The 17,063-nt window shown below is 28.5% G+C and overlaps 2 protein-coding genes across 2 annotated transcripts; both read left to right on the forward strand.

Annotated features, from left to right (window-relative positions):
• The first annotated feature begins 13,527 nt into the window (after positions 1-13,527).
• Positions 13,528-14,586, forward strand: LOC139425480 (uncharacterized). Its single transcript, XM_071180420.1, has 2 exons — positions 13,528-13,930; positions 14,045-14,586. The coding sequence occupies exons 1-2, from the start codon at positions 13,528-13,530 to the stop codon at positions 14,584-14,586; spliced, it is 945 nt and encodes a 314-aa protein (XP_071036521.1).
• A 247-nt stretch (positions 14,587-14,833) lies between these two features.
• On the forward strand, positions 14,834-15,814 carry LOC139425481 (ATP-dependent DNA helicase PIF1-like). Its single transcript, XM_071180421.1, has one exon. It carries the CDS (start codon positions 14,834-14,836, stop codon positions 15,812-15,814), a length of 981 nt encoding a protein of 326 aa, XP_071036522.1.
• Positions 15,815-17,063: the final 1,249 nt, after the last annotated feature.

Here is a 17,063-nt window from a genome sequence, read left to right on the forward strand (position 1 = left end):
TGATTTTTTAAATTTAATTTTTTTAAGGATAGGAAGTCAAACTTAAAAAGTTTTAAGTAACTATCAGATAAAAGTGAAGCATTTTTTAATATTTTTTTTTTTACTTTCCACACACTAACTGCACAGTTGTTTCTTGATGTAGAGTTGAAAACCAATATTTGAACTCTGGAATTGAAGAAAAATATTTTTAATAGCTCTGGATTAAAAAATTACAACATTTTTTAACAAAATACAAGCATAGTGTAACTTCACCATTTCATTTCACCTTATTAGTCTAAAATTTTTTTCTTTCCTCTTTTTAAATCAGAGTAAAACAAATAAAGAAAATCCGTAGTAAAATTCACTTAATCGAATTGAGTACTATCGTATCGCGCGATAGATGCTGCCGAAAATGTTAAGCTAAGAAAGTTAACATTTATTAGTATCAAAACTTTTTTTCTTTAATTACGTAATGTTTTCAGAAGTGGATTTTCCACAAGCTTTTAGTTAATGGGTGATTCCAGTCAAATTAAAATTTTGTATTCAATTAAAGAAAAGAACACCGTCCTGATACAAAATATATGAACAAATTAATGATTTAATTATTTGTTTGTTTAAATAATGTTTCATTATTAATACAAAAATATGTATATTTTTGTTTTATAAAAGCAAAATAATAAATTTAATCTACGTAACTTTAACTATATATGCTTTCCATAATTTTCAAATTGAATGACAACTTGTTTTTTTCTCAAATAATCAATTGCTAAAATCTAGATACTAAAAGCAGCGTATGATTTTGTTATGGCAGATGATGGGTGATTTTAATTAAGACAAATCCATTATTTTTTATCTTCTGCTATATAAATTGACCCCTTTTTACGTTAATAATTTACGTTATAATTACGTTAATTAATTGAGAAGAAAGTATGGTTAAAACTATCAGAATATGGTAAAATTTAGTGTGCCTCAGGCTCTATGGGAACACCAAAAACTCGGTAATTTTTAATGAAGCGCTTTGGTAATGATTTTGGCAAAATTAACAAAAATATGGTTTTATAATATGCGATAAAATTTGATAAATGTGGTGAAATTTAATAATTTTATCACGATAAATTAGAGCATATCATAAAAACCATTTATTTAGTTAAACATATTCTTCAGTTTAGTATTTTTTTACTAAATGTGTGGTAATAAGAACTATAATTTTGAAAAGCATAATTTCCAATAAACCGTTAAACGAATAAATTATCAACTTAAGGTTTTAAATGCCGCATACTTTGGCCTTTAATACCTGCCTTTTTTTCCAATCAGAAATCTCATTACCATACAGTGCATTAACTCATATATTTTCTTGCTTTATTTATATATTACAGATATATAATACTGATAAGTTTTTTTTACTTATAAATCAATACTAAAATAACTTAAAAGAATTTTTTAGTATTTTTCTTTGTTGGGGTTTACTAGTCTTACAGTATTTCTAAATCTCTATAAATTTTGATTTTTGAATTTCTACATATTTTATCGATTCATTATTTACTTACATTAATAACAAGTGGTCTTTTTTAGTTATTACCTCGTGTTATTTCCCTTAACTTATTAATGTTATAAGTATCTATTCATTTCTTAGTCCTTATGAACATTGATTTTCTTACTAGTCTTCACTATTTGCTTATTATACTTAATTAATGTTTATTTACTTGTCTTTATATCTAATCAATTCATAATTCATAATTTTTATTATTTTTTATTGGTTTATTGGTTTAAGGTAACTTTTTGTCTTCATTAGATGCATTGATTCTTTCACAATCCTTTTACAGAAACTATCGATGTATTTTTTGGGGCCAAAATAACAAAAGTTTCTTTTAAAAAAAGAAAGAAATCTGAGATTGTATACCCGCAATGCAAGTGAGATTTCTTAAGGGTATTAGAATATGCTTCTCCAAATTGAATACGCGGGTTTTCCTGTAAAAGTCAATTCAAAAGCTTAAATGATAAATCGAATCTTTTCATTTGGGAATTGAAATCGTTCTCAATTTTGATACAATTGAAAACGTGGTTCCGATGGATGAGGTTTTTCTAAATGTAACAGAATTGGTAAATGTTACTTACATATTCATGCATTCACAAATATGCAAAATGAACGAGTAATTTATTTAAATATAAATATATTTGATGAAAATAAATTCCCTAACGATATTTGTTCATTTTAAAATTAAATTTTGTACGATATAAAATGTTTGCTCAATTTTAAAATAATATTATCTGGAAAAAGTCTTTGATTTTCGAAATTGAAACTAAAATATTTTTTATGAATCAATAAAAAGTCATAAAAGAATAAAAGGTGCTAGTAGAGATTAGATTTTTAAATGTGAGGTGATTTCTTGTATTATCTATATTCCTCTTTAAACAGAAAAAGCCTTTCTGCAACTAATGCAACGAAAATTTTTTATACTTTTAAATATTTGTTCAATATTTTCATATCAATTTTTATATTTTTTTTAAATATCATTGAAAAAAATTAAAATTGTTGCTCTTTGTTTGTTTAATATGAAAGCTTTTCTACCTGTATTTTTTTTTGATTATATAACAATAATTTTAATGAATAAAGTTTTGAGATCGATTTCTTCATAGTTTTTTATTAAATATAGTTTATAATATGATTACCGAATTTAATATTCTCCTGTATATTTTACATAAAATAAAAAAATAATGTCATTTAAGTTATAAATTTTTTTTTTATACACAAAATATAAAAAGACTGGCAAAGATGTAACAAAAAATGACAAAAACCATACGTAAGGTCATTTTTTTGTGAAGCTTACCTTCCTAAAAATAAAAAAATAATAATAAAAAAAAACTAATTCTATTATATATATAAAAAATCACACTTTAAAATATATTTCTTTGGTTGACGCTTCTCGGTTTAAAAAAATGAAGGAATGTATATTTCATTTTCGACATTCTATAAAAATTTTCATAAGTAATATCAATTTTCTTTAAAAATTATATTTTCAGAAGGCTTTACAGAACGCATTCATTTTAATTCATGACACTTTGAAAAATATCTTATAGGAAGCGAATATCATTGATTTAACATTTTTTAGATATTATAATTAATTATTAATATTTAAACTGTTAATCAAATAAATTGAGAATTACTAATGAAATTTAGTATTTAGTATTTATTTCAAAACATAAAATTCATAATTTAATAAATTTTTTGATCAAATAAAATAAGTGTTATTAAATAAATTAAAATTAATTTAGTTATTAATATTTAAATTTTTTTTTGTTGATTTGAGCACTTAGATGACGCAACATTTTAAGTGAAATGTCGAGGCGAATTGAACTTTGTAGAGGATTTTGTTAGGTGAAATTAAATGGCATTTAATGCACTATATATCGAAGAAAATTGTACCAATGCTTAACTCCATAGTAAACTGTTTAAAACCAGCTTTTTGCAAACGTGAACTGTTAAAAAATGAAGATATTTAATTCCAGCACTTGAGATTTGCATTAAAAATAAAATTTTATTGTCTTCCAACGTTGGATATTCACTAATCTTGATTGTTAAATTGAACTCCGAATTTTATTTCATATTTTTCTCTTATAAAACTAAAGCCGAAGCATCAATCAAACAAAAATGAATTTTCAGATTTGTTTTAAGTCATTAAAAAAAGTCTCAATGGAAATATTTTTTTTAAAAAATATTTCTCAAGAATGAGCTCAATAGGATTAAATAAAACTGTCTAAAATTTTTTTCACTCCGGATGAAATATTAAAGATCATAATTAAGAGTTGACATGCTCACTTAAGAATTTTCTTGAACATGAAAGAAATGTCAAGTTTTAAAAGTAATAATTTCCTATGGCATCAAAATTAAGTTTATAGTTTTAAATCACTATGTTACTATGAGCATTTATTAAATATTTTATTGAAGAAATAAAGATCACGTATTTATTATATTTTTTTGCAAAATAGTTCAATTAAATATGAAAATTGTAATTAAAAATATAAAATACTTAGAGAGCCTAAAATTTTCAAAATATAATAACGAAAGATTAATTGATAACAAATATAAAAGGAAATTTTTCTTTCTTTTTTTGAATATGTGGAGGGTTTAAAGGTGTGAGTGAATCAGTTAAAATAACAACTAAAGATCGACTAATCTGTAAAAAATAAAAAAAATTTAATTTTTCGTATGGAAAAAAATCTTAACTTTTCTTATAGAATTAAGAAAGATTTATACATATATACACGATACATGTTTACTTAATTTTAGTTAATCGAATTTCTAAAAAGTCGTATATTTAAAGTTCGATTTCCCAGGAACTATTCCGCCGAATTCGTTCAAATTTCGTATTTTGTCGTGTAAAAATTAGATACTTAAAACAATGTGAGATATTGTAGACCTTACGATTCAACATTTTTTCTCTCGCTTCTATAGATATTTACTGGGAAATAGATATTGCTAATCCAACTATACGATTTTCAAAGTATATTACATAATATCTATATTACATAATATTTATAACAAAATATCTATTAGTGAAAGTTTGTTGCTGTATGAAATAAAATTATTTTTTTTCTTATAAATTCAATATTTTTCACTTTCTAATATATTAGGAGTGTTTTTAAATGAGTCCAGAAGGATTCACTGCAGAGAATGATGAATAATTGAATCGGTAAATATAGATTTGCAGGATTGGGATTATAAAGATGGTTTATAAGCCTTTGTTAGACGAAGATCCCACAGTGAAAGTTGGAGAGTGACATTCATAGAGATTACCCAGGATTGGACTCGCTACTTCCACGTTGCACACCATTAAACGAGAACACTCGGCTAGGAAGATTTCCTAATCCTTAAATGGGTGAATTAATGAATGTTATTAATGTGGCAAGTCAGTTAATTGGAAAATCAAGTCAGTGACTCGGAAAATCAAATGACACTTTGAGCCTAACTTTTGTCGAAATACTCAAGATTCAAAACGTTATATATAGCAAGGTGTGACATGAATACGACAAAAACTTCTAGAGAAGTTAGGGCACACCATCAGGATTAAAACCGCATAGCAACCCATGCCCGGAAATGCCATTACACGTCTCTAAAGGCACATTCCCATTATGAACCGTTTCTTAGAGTGTTTCTGAACAGATCATATATAAAAACGCTCCTATTCGCGTACGATGACATTTCTGGGTATGGGTTTTTATGCAATTTTGACCCTGATGATGCGTCCCAATTCCCTTAGGAATTAGTTGCAACATCTAAGTGATCGTCTGTTAGCGTTTTTAAACTTGCACACTTCGATCAGAAATAGGCTTAAAATGTCATTTAAAAAAATCTGTAGATTTAGGAGCAAAACTAATTTCAGATTTGAAATTCTAACACCCTAACTAGGCAAGATCAAATATTTTTAACAATGCAACAAAAAATTTGTTCTCAAGTATTATATCTCGGCCTGTTTGAAAAGCGTTGTTTAGTTTATGGATAGTAATTTTTATATCTTTTCTTTTTCAAATTTTAATTACGATTCATTTCATTAAAAAAATTTCTCTCTTAAAGAATACACTGGGAAAAAGCTAAATTTTAAACTACGATTATTTAATTTTTTAATATTTTATTATATTTTAAACTAATTATTTATATTTGATTTCTTCACGTTAAAGTTTTGATTAAATTTTATAAATGTTTAGCGAAATAGAATAAATAGATAAATTAATTTCCTTCATTAAGAAAAAAGAGGATAACTAATTCCACAGGTAATTTAATTTGAAATGAATAAGAGGCAAATATAATCAAGGGAAAAAAACTAATTTTAATGCAATTCCATTGCTGAGTATATCAGAATAAGTAAAAAAAACCAAAAAAACAATTTAAGATGTGGGCTGCAATTAAGAAAATTCGATTTAAAGCTGAATTTTAGTCTTCCATCCCAGAATGCAATTAATGTTAAATTACCAGGGGCTGTGAGACAGAAAATTCCTAATTTCAAACCAATATCGATCTTCATAGTTTAAGTAGCAGATGTTTCATCCATAAAAAATAAAAGATCTTTGGTAAAAATAGGATTTTGTAATTTTCAAAACCTAAAGTAAGGACTTCAATTAGATAGATAATTATTTTTTAGCAAATTGAAGGCAACATATAAGAATGAATCTTTATCTTATGAATAGAGTACCCCCTCCCCTTATAGGCAAAACTGATGGTACTCTTAGAAAGTGGATACGATTAATTCTTATAGTTTAAATTGAAATAGGTAGAAATGTACACTTTGAGTATTCTTAAACGTTGAAAAAGGAATTGATTTTTTTTTTATAAAAAGAAAACTTTTTTGTTTCTGTTTTATAAAGTTCTGTTTGGAGCATTACTGATGCCAGTTTTTCGAGTAAAATATATTTTTAATATATGGAATGTTTGCATGATATATATTTTACCCACATAAATGGTGACAGTATCGTTATGCTGCAACATAGATGGTTAAAAAAAACATTTGAAGCAAAATTAGGAAAAAGGAACTCAGATTAAAATTTTTTAAACATGTTTTTTTTTCAAAAATATTTGACATTTGATAACTAGTTCGAAAATTATTACCTCTTAAACTTGATGAAAAAAAATACGAGCCACTCTGTGGGCCGCAGAAATGCAACTACAGGTTTGAAATTTGACATGCTGAATGGGCCACTTATGTTTATAAACTTAAGAGGAATACTTTTGTTTTGTTTTTTTATAATTGTGATTCTATGTGCTTTTGCTAGTATTTTTAGTATTTTTTTCCTTAATTAATGACTATTTATCCATTGTTGTAGAAAAATCTATTTGTCTCGAGATATCTATTTTATAAGCTCCCTCTTGACTTGATGGATGTCAAAAGTAACAAAAAATTGAGTAAATAAAAAAAGAGAAAAAGATTAGATTCATCCAGTTACAAATCAGCAATCGACAATCATTTATATAAAACTTTTATACAAAACATATATATAACATTTATATAACATTTATATAAAACATTTATACAAGCATTTATATAAAATTTTTAAAAATTGAAAAAAAATCGTAAACGATAAGAAGATTCTGCAATTTGAACTGTTGCATGTTACAACGTTATCGTTACATATTGATAATATATTAAATATATTCTCATTGTTTTTTTTAATGTGTCACACCTTCTGTAATTTCTAAGTTTAAATATTTTTTTCTTCAAGTATAGTAGATTTTTCAAACCAGGTGATCGTTAAAATTAAATTAGAATATTTATACATCTTGTAAACAAAACAAATTTTTTATTATTATTATTCGCTTTTTAAAAAGTATAAACTTTAAAAAAAAAAAAGCATTGATGAATGAGAAGCAATCATGGGGGTTGATGAACTGAGGCTCTTAACCATCATTAAGAAGAAAAAAACATAAAAATTTGAGTGAGAGTTAACATTTCAGAAAGTATTTAAACATTTTTTGTTATGTCATTTGAACATTTAGTATTCATTTGAACATTCCAACATTACATTTGAACATTTCAACATTGAACAATTTCATTTGAATTTTTAAGCATTTTTGTTAAAATTGAGTATATGATGTGTTATTTTTGAGACGACGCCTTTTGTTCAGAAATTGAATGCTTCAATTTTAAGCATAACGAATTCATGTGACTTTAAAAGTCGCCTCCATTTAGTTAGACTTTATCTAAACCGAAACAGTTTTGCGCAATTTTGAGAAACCTTTTTTGCAGTGTCACGATCACCATTCTTAGAGATTACTGCAATCTTATCTTCTCCCGCTATTGTCTTATTTGAAATGTGTCGTAGTATTTGGTAGCATTATATAATAACTTCAGTAAAACAGAAATAATAGAAGGATAATTTTTTTTCTTCTTCTTTTCAAAACTGAGCATCTATCAAAGAATCTGTAGAATACTTTTTCCAGAATAATTAGTTACCAAAAGTTTTCGATAAAATATTTCCTCTAATAAATAATATATAGACCATGAAAACACAATGATGTCAATGGCTCTCAGATTTAGTTAGTTTTCAAGTATTTTCAATAGATAAACAACTTTTAAAATAAATGTTAGAAACACAATTGGATACCTGCTGTTGAAGCCATCGCAGGTAAGTCATAGCACTTGCGATTCAAAAGCCAATCAGGTTTGACGCACACGCGTGACGTTGCTTACAAGTATCCTATTAAATTTGATTTAAATCACATGGCTTGACATAATCATTTCACTTCTTCTATACTCGCAAGTACCTAATTATACAACCACTAGACATAATAGAACCATGCTGTTACTTAACCCTAGTAAATTATATTTGTCAAATCTATTGACATTATTTGTTTTTGAAATTACAATGTGTCCCAACTAAATGAAGCCACCTTGATTTTTCGCCGTAACTAGATGTGAAGAAAACCAAACATATGTATTATGAAAATCTATATCTAAATACTTAAACACATGTTTACAGGAAGAGACTAACTCCATCTGAACATGAAAAAAAGAACATCGGATAATCAAAAACAGAAAAAAAGGGTGCCATCGAAATAAAGCCACTTCTGATTATTTCTAAAATACCCGTCATGTCTAAACAAGGCTTGAAACATTTGATGTTGCGTACAATTTACTAATTTCTGAAGGACATTAGTATCAATATTTCTCTGATCTACTTAGCATCAATATTACTATATTAAGTTTCAATAATTGCAGACTTCAATTCTTCCACAAACTAAAACTGCTTTTTTTGGTACATACAGTCTTACTGAGGATAGATCTCAAGTTTTCTTGGGGATGCACAACACGTAAAAAGGCAGTTCATTCATGACACTTACCTTTCTTTCTTTTATACAAAAACCGACGCTGCTAAAATTTTGAAAAGTAAATGTCCTGTTGGGAAATCCGACTTGGGACACTATTTTTCCTTGTAAACGGCAATAAATAGATTTCTAGAATTTTTGATCACTGGCATCCTCTATGCAATGTGAGGAAGAGGTTAAGGTTGATAAATATTTGAAGCCTTCCCACACAGTTAATTACCCTCCACCTTGCTGTATAATGTCGAAAGAATCAACTTCTTTTCTCATCCTATTGTAAGGGCACACAAAAATGTTTTCTGTTTCTACTCTCCTTTGCTTGTGAATAGTTTGCAATGAGCGCTGATTTTTTACTCCAGCGGGCCGTATAAAACGAAGCAGTAGAGGAGAAAAAACGGGAATTGTCGAGCCAAGTAGGAGTTTCCAGCAGAAGAATTCATTCCTTTACGTTGTAAAACCATTAAAAGTTGTAGTTTTTGGATAATAGGGTGCATGTCATAAATGATCTGCCCTTTCTCATGACACTCCCTAAGAAAATGTGAAGGGCTATCCTTAGTAGGGCTATTTATATAAAAAAGGAGCAGTTTCAGTTGGTGGCAGAATTGAAGACTGTCATCATTGAAACTTGAAATAATATGTGATGTCCTCTTAGAATTGATAAATGGTGTGCAACATCACATATTTTAAGACAGATAAAAAATATGTAGTAATATTTGGGCTGTAATCAGAAGTGGCTTTATTTCGATGGGATAATTTTGTTTTTCTCTATTATTTCTTATTTTATGTTTTTCTTCTGTCTAGGTGTAGAGTGAGTTACTTCTTGTAGATATGTGTTTAGCTATAGACTTTCATTCACTTTTTAGTAATAAATATAGATAATAAATATATATATAAATGTATATAAATATATATAAATATAAAAATATGCAAAAAATATATAAATATAAAAATATGCAAAAAATATATATATTATAAATATGTAATAAATATAAATAAATAGAATTTTTCAAGGGAAATCTTAATCGAAACTCAAGTAAAAATTAATCAATGAATTTATAATTTAAATTTAAAACAAAATTCATCAAATCAAGCAAAAGTTGATAAATTATTCTTCCCTAAAAATATTTTAATATAATTTTTCTTTCTATTTCTTAAGATATAAAAGTGCACATACATAATTCAAGTATTGCTTCTATAAAATATTTTGGTTTTTGTTTAAAATATTTATTAGTTTAAACTGATTGATAAGTTTTCAATTTCATAAAATGTAAATAACTAGAGTATTTTGACTAAAATGAAATAAAACAAGATAAAATAGTCGATTCAAAAGCAAATAACGATACTAATTGAAGAAAATGCGCATTGACTCTTTCTCATGCAAAAATATTAAATAAGACATAATGAATGCATCTCAACACAATTATAGGAATAATTTTCTTCATAATTAGATCAACGAAAACTCTGTTTAAATATCTTCAAAACTTATGAATTAATTAGGCAAGATAACTTAGTTTATTTTGCTACGCGCTTCATTGAAAGAGAAAAGGAATACATCTTAATTACAGCCCTCATTATTCTTATTTTCAATTTTATAATTGAAAGAAAGGGAAATTAATATGGGTTGCTAAAATGATGAAACGGTGAATTAAATACTCAACATTTCTTTTAAATTCAAAACTCACACCACATAAAATATTTTATTGAAACTTCAGAAGATTTTTTTATGAAGTAAAAACGTAATTTTTATCAAAAACGTTTCTGCAGCGAAAGTAATTTTGAAAACAAACATTATTTTATTAGAGCAGTTTTGAAATGTTTTCATTGAAATGTTGCAAATGTGATCGTTTTAAAATTGATTTCTAGATTGCACAAAAATTCTTGGAAAAGTAATTTTTATTACGAATATCCAGTGCCATCATTTGGAAACCGGAGATTGAATTCCGTGGAGAAACATGGAAAAACACAATTTGTAGTTTTTTTCAAATATTTTAAAATAAAATATTTTCAAATTTTGCTTTAAAGGTTTTCAGAGAGCTATTTTTTAACTTAATTATCTCAACCAGTTGTTACTGTAAAAGTCTCTTTAAAGCGTCTTGATATTTGTTGATTGATTAAGAAATGGTATTCTAGTGTGAAAACCAGCACAATTCTCGAAACCTAAAGATATCTAATTTTTAATTTCCTTTTCTAAAATTTTCATAATAAATATTTCTGCAAGAAGTGTTTGAGCGTTACTTTCTCAGAACAACTATTCCCTTAAAACCCTTTTTTACTTATGAAATGCTTCGATATTTGTTCTTTTATTAAAAAAAGTATTTTAAAATCAAACAAGCACAAACACAAGCGAAATTCTTGAGCAAACGATTCAAATAATGACTTAATTTTTGGAATCGTTTTTAATTTATTTTCCCCAATTTTAAGCTAAAAATAATTTTAATAGAAATAGGTTGAATTATCTTAGATGTTAATTACATAAACAACTACCGCCTTGAAATACCTTGATCTTGAAAAGTCTCTCGTTATTCCTTGATTTCTTAAAAATATTTTAACGAGAAACAAACAAACACAGAAAAATTAAGCTAGCGATTTTAAAAAGTGGCTAATTTTCTAACTTAAAGTTCATTTTTGTAATATAATTTGGTGGTTATAAGTTATAATTGTAAGATATTTATGAGTCATAAATTTTAGCAACCTATTAGATTTAAAATTGTGCAAACAGGATACATTTGTAAGTTGTTAAAATTTCATCTAATTCTTATAAAAATGTGAATGAAAATAAAAAATTTTAGATTGGAGAACAACAAAATTAAATAAATAGCCAAGAAAGAATGTAAGTCAATGTAGAATATTTATTCTAAATCTAAGTTTTCTTCAATTGCAGCTCTAGAAAGTTTCATTCCGGTATATTTGTTAGAAGATTATAGAAAGCATTCAAAGAGCATGTAAGGAAATTCCGTTTCTTTATTTTGTTATAATGCTCTATGAAAGGAAGGGTAAACCGTTTTCATTGATGACAATGTCGGGAACTGCTGTTTCACACAAAACGAATCTCCATGGTAACTAGAAATTCTTGAATCCTTTTCAAACCACTGATTTAAACAGGAAAAGTATATATAACCATTTCATTCTGTGCTTCAGATTATTTACCTTTCGCCAACTAATCCTGCCTTTAATGCTCGATCTTTAGAAATTGTTCTTTTCTGTTATTTGTAAAATTAAACTAATTTTAGTTGAAATTTTGGATGGGTGGCCATGTTAGAACAATAAAATTCAGAGAGTTTTGAGGCGTGCTTCTAAAATATTAAGTGGTTATAACGACTAAATTTTCAACAATTGAGAATTTTTTTTCCACCAGAGATTAACTATTAAAAATGTGGCTCACTATAGGAATAATCTCATAAAATTATTTTGTTACAGAATTTTCTTCTTCTCTTGTTTATTAAGTCTCTCGTACAATTTGTTAATATTCAAGCTCTGGTTGGATATATATANCCATAAATGATGCTCTACTGTTTTTATTTTAATTTTATTGATAAAATGTATCTATTTGTCTCTAACCCGATATTTGTCTATAGCCCCCCTATGACAAGTTTATCGGCTCTCGACTCCACCTCAATAGTTTGGCATTCTTGTATTTATATGAACTGCTTGTGGAAGCACCAACATCAATAAAGTAAATTTTCCCACATTAGGCTTGTCAGTGAAAAACATTGAAATAGTAATTACTTGTCCTTGAGTCGAACGGCGAAGTATTATAAAAACTCCTTTTCAACCAAACCTTTACATTCAAAACCTTTTAAAGAAAAGTAACTTTATCACAATTTTTTATAAAATATATCTTAAACTTGCATTACCTTTTACTATCATGTATATACTATTGATTCACAAACCAATAAAATAGCACCTTCACTAGATATATATGTATATATATATGTTTGTTGATAAAATCATCTTTTTCAATCAGATAGCAACTATTTTTTTTTCTTCATTTCACAACAAGAAATTAAGGTTTTGATAACAGTTTTAAATGTTTTGGAAAGTTCATTTTATTGCAGGTTTTAACAGTGACAACAGTTTTCTTTTCTTTTCCTTCTTTTTACATAATGCCTTCCATGTAGCTCGTGTTTAAGTGTTGTATCAGCGTTTGGATAAACGCCATTTCTTTTCGGGTGTTTTCGAAAATAACAGAGGGGTCTTCAGATGTGCAGCGCAGGCAGTTTGGGGCCATAACCATAGCCAAATTTTTTGAATCCATTTTTGTGATAGCACAATTCTCTTCTGCAGCAAAAACCTAAAAATTTAATAAAATATTAACTATTTTATTTTCAAAAGGAATATCTGCTCAAACATAAAATTAAATACCTAGAACTATTATTTCTTAATTGCATGAGACAAACAACTTCTAGAGATAATATCTATATATATATATATATCTTGTCACAGTTTTAGTGGTTAAACTCCTCCGAAACGGCCAGACCGATTTTGATGAAATTTTATATGTATATTCAGTAGGTCTGAGAATAGCTTTATAACAAATTTGTTTCCATTTTTTGGACAAATTTAACGCATATTTTAAATATATCTTTATTTAATCGTGTTCGGATCCAAACTAGACATAGAAATATAATAATATTCACGCATGTTGCAACAAGTCATACTAAACTCTAATACTTATGCTCACCTTTAAAAGATAGAGCATCAAATATATTTGTAAGTATGTGAAGAAAGGCAGTAAAATGGCAGTATTTCGAGTTGAAAATACCAATGTGACTGCTCTTCCAGTGAATAACAGCGATAAAATAACGCTGTACCAAATTGGCTGGGACATCAGCTCCAATGAAGCTGTTTGGCGCATCTTTGGTTTCCTAATTCATGAACGGGATCCAACCGTTATTTATTTAGCCGTCCATCTTGAAAACGGTCAGCGTGCATATTTCACGAACGAGACAGCGATTGACCGAGCTGTAAATCCTCCAAAAACTACACTCACAGAATTTTTTGATATGTGTTATCGTGTTGATGCTTTCTGTGTCTTCGCACGGACTTTACTTTACTCAGAAGTACCACACTATTTCACATGGTCTCAAACAAAAAAATGGACACCCCGCAAGCAAGGCACACCGGTTGATGCATGCCCCGGTTTATTCAAATCAAGCGCCTTGGGGAGAATATTTACTGTCAATCCAAGGCAGACTGAGTTCTTTTATCTTTGACTGTTGTTGGTTAATGTCACCGACTCATTGTCATTTCAAGATGTATGTAAAGTCGATGAACATCAGCATACAACGTATAAAGATGAATGCCTTACACTCGGCTTTCTGGAAGACGACAGCCAGGGGGAATGTATGCTTGCTGAAGCAGCATTGAACTGTACTGCAAAGCAAATTCGTCTCCTATTCGCTATAGTATTAACTACATGTTTCCCGGCCCGAATAGAAACGTTATGGGATAATTACAAAGATTCGATGACTGATGATATACTGTATCAACATCGCACACGTTGCAACGATCTAACGATAGCATTCAGCGATGCTATGTACAATGAAGCACTGATTGATATTGAGGATCTTTGCATTATTACTGCCAACTTGCCTCTCAGTCGTTTCGGTATGCTTTCGCCAAATCGAAGTGCATCTGATTTATTAAACAATGACATGAATCGCGAGTTTCAATACAATACTGTAGAAATAGCAGCGATTGTCACTCGCAATGTTCCACTGATGAATGAGGAACAAAGGAACATATATGACAGCATTATGCTCGCGTTTCGGCAGGACAAGGTGGATTTTTTTTGATGCACCAGGTGGAACTGGCAAAACATTTATTATTTCGCTAATTCTGGCTGAAATACGATCAAATAATGGCATCGCGTTGGCCGTTGCATCATCAACTTTATTGGATGGAGACAGAAAAGCTCATTCAGTATTTAAGCTGCCACCAAATATTCAAAACAATCCAGACGCAGTGTGCAACATAAAAAAGCAATTGTCTATGGCTACAGTATTGAAACACGGTAAAATTATCATCTGGGATGAGTGAACTATGTCACACAAACATTCGCTTGAGGCGTTGAACAGGACATTGAAAGATATAAAAGACAATGACAAATTATTTGGCTGCACTCCGTTACTCCTTTCAGTTGATTTCAGACAAACACTTCCCGTCATTCCGCGTTCAACGTACGCTGATGAGATCAATGCTTGCTTGAAATCATCTCCACTGTGGCGTAATGCTGAAAAAGTTCAACTAAAAGCAAACATGCGAGTCCAAATGCTTCAGAATCCATCTGCTGAAACATTCTCAAAACAATTGTTAGACATCGGTGATGGAAAAGTTACTAAGGATGAGACTGGATGCGTAAAATTACCGGACGATCTCTGCACAATCATTGATTCACAAGATGCTCTCATTAACTTAATATTTCCCGATGTACACACGCAATATATTCATCATGAGTGGCTGGTAGAAAGGGCGATTCTAGCAGCAAAAAATGTGGACGTAAGCGAATTGAATCTGAATATACAACAGTTATTGCTAGGTAACTTGATGACATATAAATCCGTTGATGCATTTTGCGATCCCTTTGAAGCTTCAAATTTTCCAATAGAGTTTTTAAACTCATTGGATTTACCAGGCATACCACCGCATAATTTAGTACTCAAAGTTGGATCTCAGGTTATTTTACTTCGTAATTTGAAACCACCACGACTGTGCAACGGTACGCGATTAGTCGTTAAAAAATTAATGAACAACGTTATCAAATTCATTATTTTAAATGGCAAATTCCGGGGTGAAAGTATATTGCTTCCACGAATCCCTATTATACCCACAGATGTGCCAATTCAATTTAAACGCATTCAGTTCCCCATTAGATTGGCATTTGCAATGACTATTAATAAATGTCAAGGCCAAACAATGTCTGTTTGTGGCTTAGATTTGAGCACACCATGCTTTTCACACGGACAATTTTACGTGGCATGCTCTAGAGTGGGCAAAGCATCCAGTTTATTTTTCGTTAGCTGAAGATGGAATGACAAAAAATATTGTACACTCCATTGCACTAAGAGATAAATATTGTTGACTAATATTTTCATAATTCGTTGTATATATAATTTATAAAAAGAAGTTACAATAAATTTAAAAAAAACTATTATTTGGTGTGTTGTTATTTTCACATTCCATCATCGTTCACAGCTCTCCTTGCCTCTTCCACTCATATACCACATACGCACACACTTACAATAAATATGATATATTTTCATACTCTAGAAATAATTCATATGGCAAAACAACGTTTGCCGGGTCTGAAGCGAAAAACGAAATGGAGTTTTCTGATTGGTTAAGCGTTAGCTATTGTTTTAAATTTAAAGAATCAGTTTTTCACATATTTTAAAGATACATCAGTGATAATTACTACCTTATAGCTCTGTTTGATAAAAAAAATGGTTTTTGCACGTATTTAAATATTTAATTATTTTATATTTGTTATGTCAGATTAAGGCTCCTATTCTGTGAGAGCTGAACTATGGAGCAGACAAGTTCGCAAGTTAACGTTATGTTAGTATTAGCGTGAGAGTTTAAAGACTATTTGGATACCTGTATCTATTGATATGGGTAGTTGTGCGGGGATAAATTGAACAAATAGTTAAAAAAAAAAGGTTTTCGAATGTTCAGATTTCCTTCAAATTTGAAAAGAAAGAAGAAATGCATAATAAATTGCAGAAGATACAACTGGCAGCCTGGATGTGGAACTCGCTTATGAGAGGTAAATACTCATTTATTTATAGCTTATTAGATTTATTTACTTATATATGTAGTATATAAACGATATTAAGTTGTTGGAATTTGTTTTTGAGTGCTTGCATATGTGAATAACTTTCAGGGTTACTTGAATTATACAGCTTTAACTATGTACCAAATATAGGAATTTTCATTGAAAATTGTATTTATTAAGTATATGTTTATTTAAAATATGACTTTTAAACAACATTCATTGATTTATTTAACAATTTTAAGTGTTTATGTGCAATAAAACAAACAAATAAAGGCAAGAGATGAGCCAAACTTATTTCAGAATTTTAGTATTCACTTTTAAGTATTTCTTTTTGTTAAAAACAAATATTTACCTGTTTTTCATTGTATTCCTTTTTATTTTGCTAAGATCAAGTAGCTACTTTTTTAATCTTCGCTAATTAAGTTTTTTAGTTATTTATGGTAATATATCGCCTAACTTTCAAACGATTTTTTTACATTTATCATAAGAAGTCTATTT

This window comes from Parasteatoda tepidariorum, chromosome 4 (assembly GCF_043381705.1).
Source record: "Parasteatoda tepidariorum isolate YZ-2023 chromosome 4, CAS_Ptep_4.0, whole genome shotgun sequence".
Classification (NCBI taxonomy): domain Eukaryota; kingdom Metazoa; phylum Arthropoda; class Arachnida; order Araneae; family Theridiidae; genus Parasteatoda; species Parasteatoda tepidariorum.